A 16,390-nucleotide genomic window follows, 5' to 3' on the forward strand; every position below is an offset into this window, starting at 1 on the left:
AACCACACATCTCAGGAATGGTCGAACTGAGAATGTACAAGACTAACACTTCATTTACATTCATACATATCATCCTCATTCATCCTCTGAAGAATTATCTAAACGGTAGTTACCGGAGGCTAAACAGGAAAGAAAGAAAGGAGTAGGATACCCACCCATCCATTCCTCACGTCACATCAGAAAAAAATATTATTTTTTTAATTGGTGGTATTGTAAAATTTATTACGGGTTTTGTGCGATCGTAACCTCTCACTTTGCTCGCGTGTAAAATTAAAAAAATAGTTGAAAAACTTGGAATAAATAATCCATTTTCTTACATTCCAGAAGTTCATGTTCGACAGCAGTCTCTTTTCGAAGTTTCACTGAATTCCTTTCGTTACTTTTATCAAAACGCAGTAGATCTCTCGTCTTTTTTGTTGCTAACGATTTATTTCGCTTGCGAGGAACGGTTTTTGATCTTTACACGAATTAAATAAAAATAAAATCTTTTTTTTTTTCATAAAAAAACTCCAGAACAGTATTAATTAGGCCGGATGTTTCTGTTTTTGCATCGTGCTGGTCTTATATCTAAAATTTGATATTGTGGTGTATAGTTTTGTTTTTGGTAATGTTTATAGTGTCTTTTATTTTTTATTTTTTGTGTTTATTTTTCTATTCTCTTATCCGAGAAGGATAAGAAAATAAAAAAATTACACCCCTTTCGGATATTGTGAAATTCTATATTTATATTACTTTTATATTGCGTTTTTTGTTTTTATTTTTATTTATTTATTTTTTTAAATAAAATTTATCCATTTTAAAATTCTGACTGTGATATTAGTTATAAGTCCTTTGTGATATTAGTTAAGCGTTTAGTGATATTAGTTTTAAATTTTATTTTAGTTTTACATTAGGTATAATTTTGTTAGAAAAAATACACGCCTTTACACGCCCTCTCGGAGTTTGTAAAGTTTTAATTTTAGTTAAATTTTATATATTTTTATTTGATTATATTACGCTTATTGTATTTCTTTATGAAAGCTTTTATTCCGGGCGATGATAACACGAAAGCGTTTTTCGTCCAAAAAAAGAACACAATTAATTTTTTTTTTAAATTTAGTGTATTTTTTTAAATTTTTACCCATTTTGTTTAGTCCTTTTTAATTAATTTCTGTAGTTTATTCAAGCAAAGCCCTTTTTAGTTCACATTTTTTTCGGAATACCTTTTCTCCACGTACTTTACTAAATTAGTTGTATTTACCTCTCATTTTGTCTCTTAAAATTGCACAATATTTTTTTCTATTTGTTTCTTCAGCCTTTTCATAAATAATTTCAGAGCTGATCTAAACTGGTTATTATGTAAAATACCTTTTTTTTCGTTTCAGGTTTCTGAAGAAACATTATCGGCGCAAAAAGAAAGGCTGATAGAGCTGCGAGAGATGGTGGCAAAAATAGCTGAAGATGTCGGAATTGAAGGTAGCGGGTTATTACAAGGAGAAGTGGAATCTTTGGGGAAAAAATTGGAAGACGTTCGCGATGCGTTATCTGATTTAGCTCACGTTGCCGAGGTCAAAGTTCAAGACAGCGATAATTGCAGTCAAGATTTAAACGATGTTAAAGCATTCCTTAAAAACTTGCAACAGGTTAGTTTTAATTTAGTTATTTTTCTCTAATTACTATTACTTGTTTCTGAGTAAGCACATTTTGTTAATTTTTTATATTTATTTATTCGACCGCGCGTATCTTACATCAGTTTCGATAATTCAATACTTTTCTTTCGTAATATTTAATGAAAATTTATTTTTTAAAAACGTTTTTTATACAACTCTTTTTTCCTTATTACTAAAATATTACTTATTTTTTGCTTTCTAGTTTTTTTTATAAGTGCCATATTTATTTTACATATTGGTTTGACTTCAAAAAAAGTGTTATAGTTATGATACCAAACAAAGCAGGGGCAGATAAATGTGAAGAATACAGAACAATTAGTTTAACTAGTCATGCATCAAAAATCTTAACTAGAATTTTATACAGAAGGAGAGTGGAAGAAGTGTTAGGAGAAGACCAATTTGGTTTCAGGAAAAGTATAGGGACAAGGGAAGAAATTTTAGGCCTCAGATTAATAGTAGAAGGAAGATTAAAGAAAAACAAACCAACATACTTGGCGTTTATAGACCTAGAAAAGGCTTTCGATAACGTAGACTGGAATAAAATGTTCAGCATTTTAAAAAAATTAGGGTTCAAATACAGAGATAGAAGAACAATTGCTAACATGTACAGGAACCAAACAGCAACAATAACAATTGAAGAACATAAGAAAGAAGCCCTAATAAGAAAGGGAGTCCGACAAGGATGTTCCCTATCTCCGTTACTTTTTAATCTTTACATGGAACTAGCAGTTAATGATGTTAAAGAACAATTTAGATTCGGAGTAACAGTACAAGGTGAAAAGATAAAGATGCTACGATTTGCTGATGATATAGCAATTCTAGCCGAGAGTAAAAAGGATTTAGAAGAAACAATGAACGGCATAGATGAAGTCCTACGCAAAAACTATCGCATGAAAATAAAGAAGAACAAAACAAAAGTAATGAAATGTAGTAGAGATAACAAAGATGGACCGCTGAATGTGAAAATACGAGGAGAAAAGATTATGGAGGTAGAAGAATTTTGTTATTTGGGAAGTAAAATTACTAAAGATGGACGAAGCAGGAGCGATATAAAATGCCGAATAGCACAAGCTAAACGAGCCTTCAGTAAGAAATATAATTTGTTTACATCAAAAATGAATTTAAATGTCAGGAAAAGATTTTTGAAAGTGTCTTGAAAAGATTTTGGAGTGTCGCTTTATATAGAAGTGAAACTTGGACAATCGGAGTATCTGAGAAGAAAAGATTAGAAGCTTTTGAAATGTGGTGCTATAGGAGAATGTTAAAAATCAGATAGGTGGATAAAGTGACAAATGAAGAGGTATTGCGGCAAATAGATGAAGAAAGTAGCATTTGGAAAAATATAGTTAAAAGAAGAGACAGACTTATAGGCCACATACTAAGGCATCCTGGAATAGTCGCTTTAATATTGGAAGGACAGGTAGAAGGGAAAAATTGTGTAGACAGGCCACGTTTGGAGTATGTAAAACAAATTGTTGGGGATGTAGGATGTAGAGGGTATACTGAAATGAAACGACTAGCACTAGATAGGGAATCTTGGAGAGCTGCATCAAACCAGTCAAATGACTGAAGACAAAAAAAAAAAAAAAAAAAAAAAATTGGTTTCGGTGTTTACCATTACGGCAAGGGATGGCAAAATGTTGCCGGTCGTATGCTAAACATGTGAAACTTTTTTCACATGCAACCGTTGACGTATTGAGTAAATTTGAAGTTTTCTTTTAACTTTAAGGTGGAAATATTTTTTATCCTCTACTTAGGACCGATGAAATCCGAAAGGGATTTTTTTTATGTCTTGTGCCGTAACATGTTTGTTTGAAAACAAACGAAAAATCTGTTTTCGAACGATGAATATTTTAAAGATTTTTTCGTTAACGTGAAAAACCTTCTTAACCCGTTCCGTGTGGTTTTTTTCTTTTTCACTTCTTGAGACATTTTGGCGTTTTCTCTATTTTTCTTTACTTTTCCTTGTTGTTTGTGATTATTTTGGTTTTAGTGTGTTTCGTTGATAATATTTTAAGTTTAAGATTTAATTGTTTTTCTTAAGTGTAAGGTTATATCTTGATTTCCTGTCATTATTCGCTTCAAATTTTTCTTGTGTCATGTTCTTGCTATAAACAAGCGCTTGTCGCTTATGTTTTTCTAATTATAACTTCTTCAGTAGTTCACTCGTAAAAATAAAATATAAGCTTCCCGATTTTTTTTCTATGTATTCGCCTAATCTGTTTCTTATTCTCTCACAAAATAAAATATCCTTTCTGGAAATATTTAATATTTATAAAAATCCAAAATAATATACTTTTCTGGTTCGCGTCTAAAAAAAATCTGTCTAAGTCGTTAAAATATATAAAAATATACCAATCGTATTTTTTCTGCTTAAATAAGTTGTAAAAAAAAAATAAATGAAACATTTTAACTAGGCTAATAAACGATGATTCATTGTGATGTTTGTATAAATGAATGAAACTATTACTCTTTTGCTCGCCTACAATATAATATTCTCTAGTAGACAAAGACGAAATTATCCCTGAGATGAGAGAAATAGGAAATGTTTAGATGAATATATTATTTGACATACTGAATGAAATATTACATGGTTGATCAAAATTATTTGACACGAAGTCAACTTTAGCCCCGTTATTTCTCATTGCTCTTTTATACTGCGCATTCACAATCCGAGTTTTTAATTGTATTATGTCGGACCTTAAATTAATTACGATATGTTATCATATATGGGATGAAATTGTTTTTTATTATTGTAATTTTCAGTAGTTTCATAAATGTTTTATTTCTGAATATACTAAAATGTTGATTTATTGAAGTTCTAAATTGTGTAATAATAATAATAATAAATTGAAAGATATCGACGATTTCTAATAAATTTACACCATCTTAATATAAAAGTCGTGTTAATTTTTTTTTTATTACTTTTCTGTCCACATAGTATATATTTTTTTTTTGTCTTCAGTCATTTGACTGGTTTGACGCAGCTCTCCAAGATTCCCTATCTAGTGCTAGTCGTTTCATTTCAGTATACCCTCTACATCCTACATCCCCAACAATTTGTTTTACATACTCCAAACGTGGCCTGCCTACACAATTTTTCCCTTCTACATGTCCTTCCAATATTAAAGCGACTATTCCAGGATGCCTTAGTATGTGGCCTATAAGTCTGTCTCTTCTTTTAACTATATTTTTCCAAACGCTTCTTTCTTCATCTATTTGCCGCAATACCTCTTCATTTGTCACTTTATCCAACCATCTGATTTTTAACATTCTCCTATAGCACCACATTTCAAAAGCTTCTAATCTTTTCTTCTCAGATATTCCGATCGTCCAAGTTTCACTTCCATATAAAGCGACACTCCAAACATACACTTTCAAAAATCTTTTCCTGACATTTAAATTAATTTTTGATGTAAACAAATTATATTTCTTACTGAAGGCTCGTTAGTAATTCTACTTCCCAAATAACAAAATTCTTCTACCTCCATAATCTTTTCTCCTCCTATTTTCACATTCAGTGGTCCATCTTTGTTATTTCTACTACATTTCATAGTATATAACAAACTTATTTATTATGTAAAATGTTAATTTTTGCCTTCAATTAAAAAACTGCTGGTGTTTTGTATTTTGTTGAAATTTTAATTCCTGTAGGTACAAAATACCCGTGTTCTACACGGCTATTTTATTTTCGCGCTAACAAATGAAAATAATTTCCGGAGATATTCTTCGGTAAACATATCCAAAACTTTTAATTAAACTTAGGTAAGCCACGCTAGCGAAAACTATCGCCCAGGATTCTATTGTAGACTATTGAAATTCTTGAAACTCAAATTTTGGGGCATAATTGATGGTTTCTGTATGTTTTTGACTTTGTTTTGTAACGGGTCACAACTGTTCTGAAGTAGTAGTTTCTGAGTAAAGCCAATAAGTTTCACTTGAAAACGCATTTTTCTATATTTTCCGTAAATTTACTTGGTTAAGTTGCCAATTAAAGAAATATAATTTTATAGTAAAATTTTAAAGTATTAATTCTGAAGAAATTAATTTAAACATTATCGAGTAAAAGAAATATTTTTTTTTTAAATTCGACTTTTATTTAAAGTAAAATCAAATAAGAACGGATTTTTCGGTAGATTACTTGAAAACACAGCGCTTCCAGACCTATTTTTATATTAACTTTTCTCTTCATTTTCATCTGTCCTGAAATTATTATATTTCTTCATGAGATACTATACTGTGTATCTCAATACAATTAAATCAATCACTAATTCTGGTGTGGTAACAAGTGCAATACTTCGAGTGATTCTATTATATATATTTTTAGATCATATATTTTATTGAATCGGTGTGATATTTAGGGGGAGGGGGTTCTATATCGTGAAAAGGTTGGGCTTCTTCAAAATTCTACTCTGGTAGATTTTAGCTTTTCAAAACGTAATCATCAGAAGCACTATTTGACAAATGCTATCGATTATTTTTTTTAAAGCTCATTTATTTGTTTATTTAGCGTATGGCACCAAAACACAACACCAATTACAGTCAATAATTACAAACAAACATTTAACAAATTAATATAAGCTACTGATTCTGGATTCGCAATCAGGGAATCTTCAGGATTCCCTTCATAAGCTGTCTTCGGCAAACTTCTTTGATGTGTTTAACAGTTTGATTTTCACCACACTCACAAAGAGGCGTCGGTGTTTTACCCCATTTATACAGGAAATAGGCGCAGCTACCATGTTGAGTTCGTATTCTGTTTAGCGTTGACCGTGTCTTACGTGGCAAGACAAAACTAGATAAAATACCGCTTCTAAAAATATGATTTTTATCACATTTCTTTTTTTGACATGGAATGTTTTGATTGCATTATGATGCAGCTAGGTGTAAACACCTGTCTCCTGGGTTGGTCTAGTGGTGAACGCGTCTTCGTAAATAAGCTGATTTCGAAGTTCCAACTTTCAAATCCTAGTTAAGGCAGTTACTTTTATACGGATTTGAATAGTAGATCGTGGATACCGGTGTTCTTTGGCGGTTGGGTTTTAATTAACCACACATCTCAGGAACGGTCTAACTGAGACTCTATAAGACTACACTTCACTTACACTCAGAAATATCATCCTCATTCATTCTCTGAAGTAATACCTGACGGTGATTCCCGGAGGCTAAACGGGAAGAAAAAAAAGGTGGTATTACATCCAACTTAGAACGAATTATATACTGTAATTAGTTATTCAGAAAAAAAATCTTTCAAGCTGTACTGAGAATCGTATTGCTTTATTTTTCACACGGGACAACGTAAACTAAGGTATTTAAAAAGAAGAATTAAATTAGTTGTAATTAATACAGGAGCTAAGATGGAATTTATTCGCTGGATAAATAAAGTACACATATAACTAGTACAAATAAGTACAAATAAACACAAAGAACTCGTTAAGTTGTATTCGAAACAAAGAATAGCCGTGTTCGTTATGATATTTGATTCTTCACTAAACTGATATCTCATAAAACGTAATAAACTTTTATTTGGCGACGGAAAAAAGTCAATTTTTAGTAGTAAGAGAAGATACCTTACAGTATTTAGATTAAACTTGTAATTTCTTTAACGATTTATTTTTTAAAGATACGGTGACCTTGTACGAAATCATTTAACATTATAGTTTTAAAAAATATTTCTTTACTTGCGTATTAATTAGTTTAAGTTCCTGGCAAAATTTTGTGTGTAAATATTTCTTATTATCCGATTTTTTCTAACCGTGTTTAAATTCATTTGGGTATTAGCATCGGGCCTGCAGCCTTTTTTATCAGTCGATTACAATCTTCCTGCTTATTTTCCTGTGAAAACCGTACAAACAGAAAGATATATTTTATAGTATCAAGTTTGCTTGAGGTTTTTTTTTTTTATTACACCGAATGTACATTTTACATCCTGTTTTATTTCCTTTAAAATATTTATTTCTTTACGTATTATGTAAAGAATTATGATAGATTTATTTTGTTTAATTACGAAAACTTCTGTTATTATTTTTACCGCAAGATTTTTTCACTTTTAATTTCACTTTAATTTTCACTTTAATTTTTTTCACTTTTGTTTACTACTACCAATGTATACGTAGTACCGAGTGCGTAATGAATGTTTTAATTACAAATCGTTGTGTAATTTATTTAAATTTTACTCGGCATGAAATACCGTATAATTGTAAACGTGCAGCCTCGGAAATAAAATCCGTCATGAAAACTGTCTCATAAATTTGATTTTAGGTATATTTAGAATTTCCATATGAGAATATTTTGAAAATAAAATTGAAATTAAGGTTACATCTTTACTTACCGACGATGAAAAGAGAAAAGAAAAGTATCTTCTTATTGTCTGCGGAGACAATGTATCTTTTTACTTCCTTGTACGAAGTAAAGGAAGTAGTAATCGCGAAGAATTTCGGTTTTCAGATTTTAACGGAAATATCCATTTTAACCATTCCTGAATCCATTTTCACTAGTTTCGGCGTGACGAAACGTCACGTCACGTCTGTACGTATGTATCTCGTATAACTCAAAAACGAATAGCCGTAGGTATTGAAATTTTGGATTTAGGACTGTTGTAACATCTAGTTGTGTACCTCCCCTTTTGATTGCAATCGTCTGAACCAAAAGCGTCCAAAATTTGGATTTTTTACTTTTTCTTAACTGCAGTAGTAAGCCCTCATTGAGAGCTTTTCAACGATATATCGTAAGCGGTAATTATTTTCATCGGTTCCAGAGTTATAGCCAAATGAAATTTTAATTAATGAAATATTCGGATCTTACAAGGAGAAGGTACATTGGTTCGAATCTGACTTCATCTCTTGTTTTGTCGGATGCAAACCGATGTGTTCCAATTCGACTTCATATACATATATTTTTTTTAAACTTTTTTTTTAATTTAAATATATTGATTTATTAATGATTATTAACCTCTGATTGTAAAAAAGGCTTTTCAATAAATAATAACACAATAACAACAATAAAAAAAATTATATATGAAAAAACTCATAAGTTATTAGTGAAATAATATTTTATGTTCTTTAAATTTTAATTCAAAAATTTTTACAGAAGTTAATAATTTAAATTATAAAAAGATATATGTATATGAAGTCGGATTCGAGTCGATGTGTCCATGGTTACGGATCTGACGCGTTCTCATCTACACCTCATAAGTACTTGAGCGATGTGAAACAAAATTAACATATAAACTAATATAAAATGCTGTTACGGACACAGCAATAAAATGTGGTACAATGTGGTGTCCACCACAATACAATTGTGTAACTGTCCACTTTATTAAAGAATTGGAGGATCGTATCTCACTTTCAAATAAAATTACTTTAAATGAAGTGCAGCAAAAACTGTGCGTATGTAATTTAATTGGTATACAAGAAAGTCATACGGTATCCAAATCAAATTTTTTTGTTTAAAATTCTTTGTCTTAAGTTATCCTGAAAAAAATTTATTACGGATTCATTTGATCGCAAAGGTACTTACGAAACCTATTTTTGGCAGTTTGAAAAAAATGTTAAGTTTAAAAATCTATCCTCGTTTTTTTTAATAAATTTAACTACTTTTTCCTTTTATACAACGCCTAATTTAGAAATAGTTATGTAATCTTTCCTACAAAAAAAATCCTGTTCTTTATCCTGATCTTGTCAAAATATATTTTTAAATTTTTCTGGATATTTTTAAAAGATTATAGTAAGTATAAAACATCACACTCTGTAACACTAAAATCTGAAAATATTTTCACTATTATTATAATTAAAACGATGTAGCTGTAAAACTGTATTTATAACATTTTGCATCCATTTTATTAGTTTGGAAGCTCCTTTTTATACACCTTCATTATTATATTCTCGTAATTTATAATATGTGGATATATATATCATTGTACTTAAGTTTATTTTTAAAACATTAAAATATATTCAACTTAGAAACTTACTTTACTTTAATAATATTAGCTGAATAACAAAATTTAACTAAATTTAAAAATCTACAACCGTAGAGTCAAAAATTTTGTTATTTTTTCTTAGATCCGCACCAGTGTCTTATAAATAAAAAAGTCACTCTGGCTACCCAGAGGTTTCCTTCAAAGCTATGTACTAAGATAATGAAATCATATAATTAAAAAATATGAATCTTGAGTTACACAAAAAAGAAAAAAGTGTTTTTGCCTCCCCCCCCCACCCTACGACTATATTGGAGTTCAAATAGAACAAACAATTTCAGAAAATATTTTACATTCCTAAGAGGTATTAAATTATGTGAAAAAATGCACATACCTTTTCAATAAAATTTTGAAAATACGGAACCCGTAATGTCTGCGTATACAGGAAAGTTAAGTTAAATTTTGGGGTACATAAATTAAAATCTAATAATGTGTTAAACAAAGATGGTACACCAATATATAATACGAAAGGTAAAGTCGATAGATGGGTGGAATATATTGAAGAGTTATACGGAGGAAATGAATTAGAAAATGGTGTTATAGAGGAAGAAGAGGAAGTTGAGGAGGATGAAATGGGAGAAACAATACTGAGATCTGAATTTAAGAGAGCATTAAAAGATTTAAATGGCAGAAAGGCTCCTGGAATAGACGGAATATCTGTAGAATTACTGCGCGGTGCAGGTGAGGAAGCGATTGATAGATTATACAAACTGGTGTGTAATATTTATGAAAATGGGGAATTTCCATCAGACTTCAAAAAAAGTGTTATAGTTATGATACCAAAGAAAGCAGGGGCAGATAAATGTGAAGAATACAGAACAATTAGTTTAACTAGTCATGCATCAAAAATCTTAACTAGAATTTTATACAGAAGAATTGAGAGGAGAGTAAAAGAAGTGTTAGGAGAAGACCAATTTGGTTTCAGGAAAAGTATAGGGACAAGGGAAGCAATTTTAGGCCTCAGATTAATAGTAGAAGGAAGATTAAAGAAAAACAAACCAACATACTTGGCGTTTATAGACCTAGAAAAGGCTTTCGATAACGTAGACTGGAATAAAATGTTCAGCATTTTAAAAAAATTAGGGTTCAAATACAGAGATAGAAGAACAACTGCTAACATGTACAGGAACCAAACAGCAACAGTAACAATTGAAGAACATAAGAAAGAGGCCGTAATAAGAAAGGGAGTCCGACAAGGATGTTCCCTATCGCCGTTACTTTTTAATCTTTACATGGAACTAGCAGTTAATGATGTTGAAGAACAATTTAGAATCGGAGTAACAGTACAAGGTGAAAAGATAAAGATGCTACGATTTGCTGATGATATAGTAATTCTAGCCGAGAGTAAAAAGGATTTAGAAGAAACAATGAACGGCATAGATGAAGTCCTACGCAAGAACTATCGCGTGAAAATAAACAAGAACAAAACAAAAGTAATGAAATGTAGTAGAAATAACAAAGATGGACCGCTGAATGTGAAAATAGGAGGAGAAAAGATTATGGAGGTAGAAGAATTTTGTTATTTGGGAAGTAAAATTACTAAAGATGGACGAAGCAGGAGCGATATAAAATGCCGAGTAGCACAAGCTAAACGAGCCTTCAGTAAGAAATATAATTTGTTTACATCAAAAATTAATTTAAATGTCAGGAAAAGATTTTTGAAAGTGTATGTTTGGAGTGTCGCTTTATATGGAAGTGAAACTTGGACGATCGGAGTATCTGAGAAGAAAAGATTAGAAGCTTTTGAAATGCGGTGCTATAGGAGAATGTTAAAAATCAGACGTGTGGATAAAGTGACAAATGAAGATGTATTGCGGCAAATAGATGAAGAAAGAAGCATTTGGAAAAATATAGTTAAAAGAAAAGACAGACTTATTGGCCACATACTAAGGCATCCTGGAATAATCGCTTTAATATTGGAAGGACAGGTAGAAGGGAAAAATTGTGTAGGCAGGCCACGTTTGGAGTATGCAAAACAAATTGTTGGGGATGTAGGATGTAGAGGGTATACTGAAATGAAACGACTAGCACTAGATAAGGAATCTTGGAGAGCTGCATCAAACCAGTCAAATGACTGAAGACAAAAAAAAAAAAATGTCTGCGTTTCATTTTCCTGTTCGCCTATTGAAGCCAAAAATTAAACAGAATCGATGTCGAGTGTATAGAAATCATATGCCAAATTTTATTTAAATCGGTCCATCCAAACTAGAGATATAACAAGCAAAAAATAGGGCAGCATACATACTGTTTGTATTTGTATCCTTCCGGAAAATTTTAACATTAAAGTTGGGTTTTTTGGTTAGAGATTTGCAAAAACCCCGAAATTAAAAGTTTGATTCTTATTTAATAATACTGTACAGCTATACAGACAGTATTATTATGTAGATTAAAAAGAAAAAAATACGTTAAAAAAAGTAAAAAATATATAAACATAAAAAGATTCGTGCGTAAATAAATACATTGATACATTAAAAAGGAAACTAATTTCTTTTTGAGACTTAGCATTTCAAAAAATAATTTTCATAAGTATTTTTTAATAACTTTGAAAATATTCTGTAAAGGTGTAAAAATTGTTGTACTCCAACTAATAATAAATATAATTTTTTACAAAAATCGAGTTGAATAATCGCAACACAGAATTAAGTTTTTGCTGGGTCCCTAGCCACGTAGGGATTCCAGGTAATGAACATGCAGATTCTGCTGCCAAAGAAGCATGTAATCAGCCTCTTTTCACCAACCGAATTGCTACCTCTGATTTTATTAATTGTGTAAAACAATCACTAAGAGCAAGGTGGCAAGGTGACTGGACGGCTACCGTTGATAATAAACTCAGACAGATTAAAGATTCTGTGTTACCATGGGACACCTCATACAGAAAAACTCGGCGTGAGGAAGTAGTCCTTTGTCGATTGCGGATAGGACACACGAGGATCACACACGATTACCTGATGATAAGAGGACAAGCACCCCTATGCGCACGATGCAACTGCCCCATGACTGTGCACCATATACTCGTGGATTGCATATGTTATGCGGCGTTGCGTCGTAAATTTAATCTACCCAGAAACATTCGTGGTGTCTTGTGCAATGATGATGAAATTTTAACCCGGTTGTTTTTATTTCTTCGAAGTGCTGGGTTAATGCAAAAAATTTAATATCGTTGCGTATATTTTTTAATGCTAGAAGAGTTTTTAAATAAGTTTCTTTTTCTGAGTTTTTTATTTTTTATTTTATTTTATTTTTTTATCCGATTAGGAGCCTTTTACACTCCTTATCGGAATTTGTTAAATTTTATATAGTTATTTTTATTTATTTTATTTATTTATTTTTAATATTTTAAAGACTGTCTGTGATATTAGTTGTATGATTTTAGTAATGTTAGTTTTATGTTTTATTTCAACTTTTTAATTTTTATTTTTAACCTAGTTTTAATTATATAATTTGTGTTAGTTCTGAGTTTTATTTCATTTTGTTGTTTTAGTTTTAAGTTTTATATTAGATCTTTTATGGTTTTTAGTTTTTTTTTAGTCTTTTGTTATCCAAGAATGGGCCCTTTACACCCATCTTGGACTTTGTCAAATTCTATTTACTTTGATCTTATATTAGTTTTTACCTTCGATATTAGTTGTAAGTTTTATTCATCACTCATCATTTGGAATAGTTTTAAAACATTTAATTTTCTATATAAAAAAAGGATCCGGGCGATGATAACGCACAAGCGTTTTTCGCCCTCAAAAAAAAAAAAAAAATCAGAAATTTATTTTAGGAAATCCATTTCTAAAATTTTACAAAATAACGGTCGTGCCTATCGCGGAGAAAAATGAACACGAGAGTGTGTTTACCTCGGGCGTAATTTTAGCTATCAAAACATATCGGCCTTGAAAAGACATACGTAATAGTTTGTATACAATTTGTTTTTACGGAAGGGGGGTAAGGTATCTCGAGTACGGGTTTGAGTTTGGGGGTAGTCGGCGGCCACAATAACGGCAGAGCACTGTGTAACTAAAGACCGAAGCGAGCGCGAAACAACATGATACCGACGAGTGCTATGGAGTGTTATAAGCGAGGTCAAGGCTGTTCTTAACGGCATTACTTTTCAAATTAAAACTTTTCAAACGCTTGCCCCTTACCGATACCTAATCCCTACTACCCTTACACCTTGTAAATATACTGCTTTATAACATTATAACACGAACGCCACCTCAAAAGTGGAATTACTTCCTTAAGAAATGTCTGTCACAATTTGCTTTAAAAGAAAAAAAAAAATTGCTGTTGAAGAAATATTTCGCGGAACAAAATCTTTCATCGTTTTATTCGCGTTTGTCGGTTAAATAATTTTTTGTCGCAGTCGCGTAAAAGAAAGTAAGATTTATTTGCAATTAACAACACCAGTCGATCGTGTGAGTATAATCGTTATCGTGTTTTTTTTTTATTAATTTATTATTTTATTTTAATTGTGTAATTACATTTTAAATGTCAAAGGTTCATTTTCATATTTGATTCGTATATTACGGGTCGTTTCATTTAAATACTGCCGGTAAGTAAACAGTTTTAAAACGTTTTACAAGTCTTTTAGTAATACACATACGACATATGTTGTTATTTTTCAGCTTTGTTTAAACCGTTTTATTTATGCTAATTATTTATTAATATTCCGATCAATTTTTGCGTTCTTTAAAATGTGATATGAATAAAAACTGTAATTTTTATAACTGTTTAAATACTTTTGAAAACTTGTTTAATTATATTATTACGTATTAGCATGAAAAAAAAACATCGAATGTCTCTTATGATGTTTTAAAAATTACTTAAATAATCAGGTAGATAAAATAAAACAGACTTTTTTTTATCATCTCGACAAATTGATTAAGTGGTGGAATTTTTAAGTAGAATACTTTTTTGCTAATTAATCCACTGGTATATTTAATCATAAATATTTCTTTTTTAGTATCACATTTTGTAATAAAAATTTAATTGTAAATGAAATACTTGTATATTTTTACAATATTTATGAATTAAGTTAACCTGTATAATTATTTAAAAGAAAAATTCAATTATTTTTAAGTGAAAAAAACCATCAAATTTATGAAATATTTAAAAATGTTTAAAACACGTCATAATATTTCTAGTTGTTCTTACAAGTATCGTATAACACGCGTTATACACGCACCTCAGATTTTTAAAAATATTTTTTTTAAATATTCAAAAATAAAATACTCAAGTCAAATATCATTCATTTTCTCACTGATTATACTATCATTAAAAACCTATGTAAAATAGTTTCTCCCATAAATCACGCACCTACTTTTAGATAAAAAAAAACATTGGTCAAAACGGTTCTTAAATTACACGAGTAAATACGGTAATTTCAGGCGATTTCTTTGATTTAAAAATGTGTTGGATTTTAATAATATCTGTTCGTTTAGTATATTCTGCATTTTTATGTGTTTGATAAGTTTTGTAATGTTCAAGTTTTTAAGATTGGTTTTTTCTGTCTGTTGATTTGCTACCTGTTTTTTTTTTTTACAGATAATTAATAAGTCTTTTCACGTTACATTTAAGACTGAAAATTCTGAACAATTTATTCCTTTGTACATAATCGTATACTTTTCCCAGATTACATGGCTTTATTAGTTTTAAGCCTGCCTTCTAATGTTAATCGGAGAGCCGGAATGACCTTAAACCATTCTATCTGAAACCGAACTGAGTTTCACTTAATAGCTTAAGTATATTAGTATGTTGCATTTTTTTTTGTTTTGGTTTTCTTTGATTTTGTTTTACGGGTATCTGGTTCATTTTATGCAGCAATGTGTCAATAAGTTTTGTTGACTTAGCGCTCACGATTCGTTCACCGACAAACGAATTTCTGATATTATAGTGATATATATACGCTCTTGATATGAAACTTGTATCAAAATGTGGAAGATCCATTTGCAACCAATAATTTTAATTTCCGTTTCTTCGTATGCCGCTACTCGGAATTGTTTTTATATGTTCGTATAGCTGTCGTTTATTTATCTTTATTTAATAATAAAGCGTTCTTGATTTAACAAAAGACAGAATTTGCGCTATTTGATGTGATGATATAACCGAAATCGATGAATTTTTAAATGTCTTAAATCTGTTAGACTTTTTCTTAATTTTGTTATATTATCGATAACCGATCGGTTTTTTTTAAGGGACTTCTTTGCACTTTAAGAGGAGCTATTAATTATTATTAGGCGGTATTTTACATAGGTTGTGCCCTTTGGATTAAATCATACCTGCTTACACATACTTAAGTATAATGTGTACTCAAAGATAAGAAAGTATGTTTAACTTATGATTTAAAATTAATAAAACATTGCCATGATTTACTGCATTGCGTATCGTGTGTGGTTGGGCGGCGAATGTTATTACTTAACTATTTACAGTGATTTAATTTATCGTACTGCGTTTACAGTGCTACCAGCCGACGATTTATTTTCTATAGTGTGTGTTCGCGCGGGCACGCGCGTTTGTATTGGGAGTTCGCGTGATTACATGGAAAAAGGTGTCTTTTTACAAGGACACTCGGTTGTAAGATATTTAGTTAAATAAATAATCACCCGTATTGGATTTACAGTAGCCGTTTTTACGACAGTTTTCTGCATAGCGTAAATAATTTACCAAAAATAAATCGTTTGTTTGTAAAATAAGCAATCGTAAAGGAAATAAACAGAACCTACAAATAAGAGTAATATAATAATAGTAATTATAGAAATTATATTTGTTTGCGAGGTGGCAC

The 16,390-nt window shown here is 30.5% G+C and overlaps 1 protein-coding gene across 1 annotated transcript in view; it reads left to right on the forward strand.

Annotated features, from left to right (window-relative positions):
- Window positions 1-16,390, forward strand: part of LOC142326609 (uncharacterized) — a 215,841-nt gene that overhangs the window by 141,883 nt on the left and 57,568 nt on the right. The window contains exon 13 of the mRNA XM_075369199.1: window positions 1,365-1,622. Within this exon, the coding sequence (XP_075225314.1) occupies window positions 1,365-1,622 (258 nt within the window). The remainder of the gene's footprint in view (window positions 1-1,364; window positions 1,623-16,390) is intronic.

The sequence above is a fragment of the Lycorma delicatula genome, chromosome 6 (genome assembly GCF_047948215.1).
Source record: "Lycorma delicatula isolate Av1 chromosome 6, ASM4794821v1, whole genome shotgun sequence".
Lineage (NCBI taxonomy): Eukaryota > Metazoa > Arthropoda > Insecta > Hemiptera > Fulgoridae > Lycorma > Lycorma delicatula.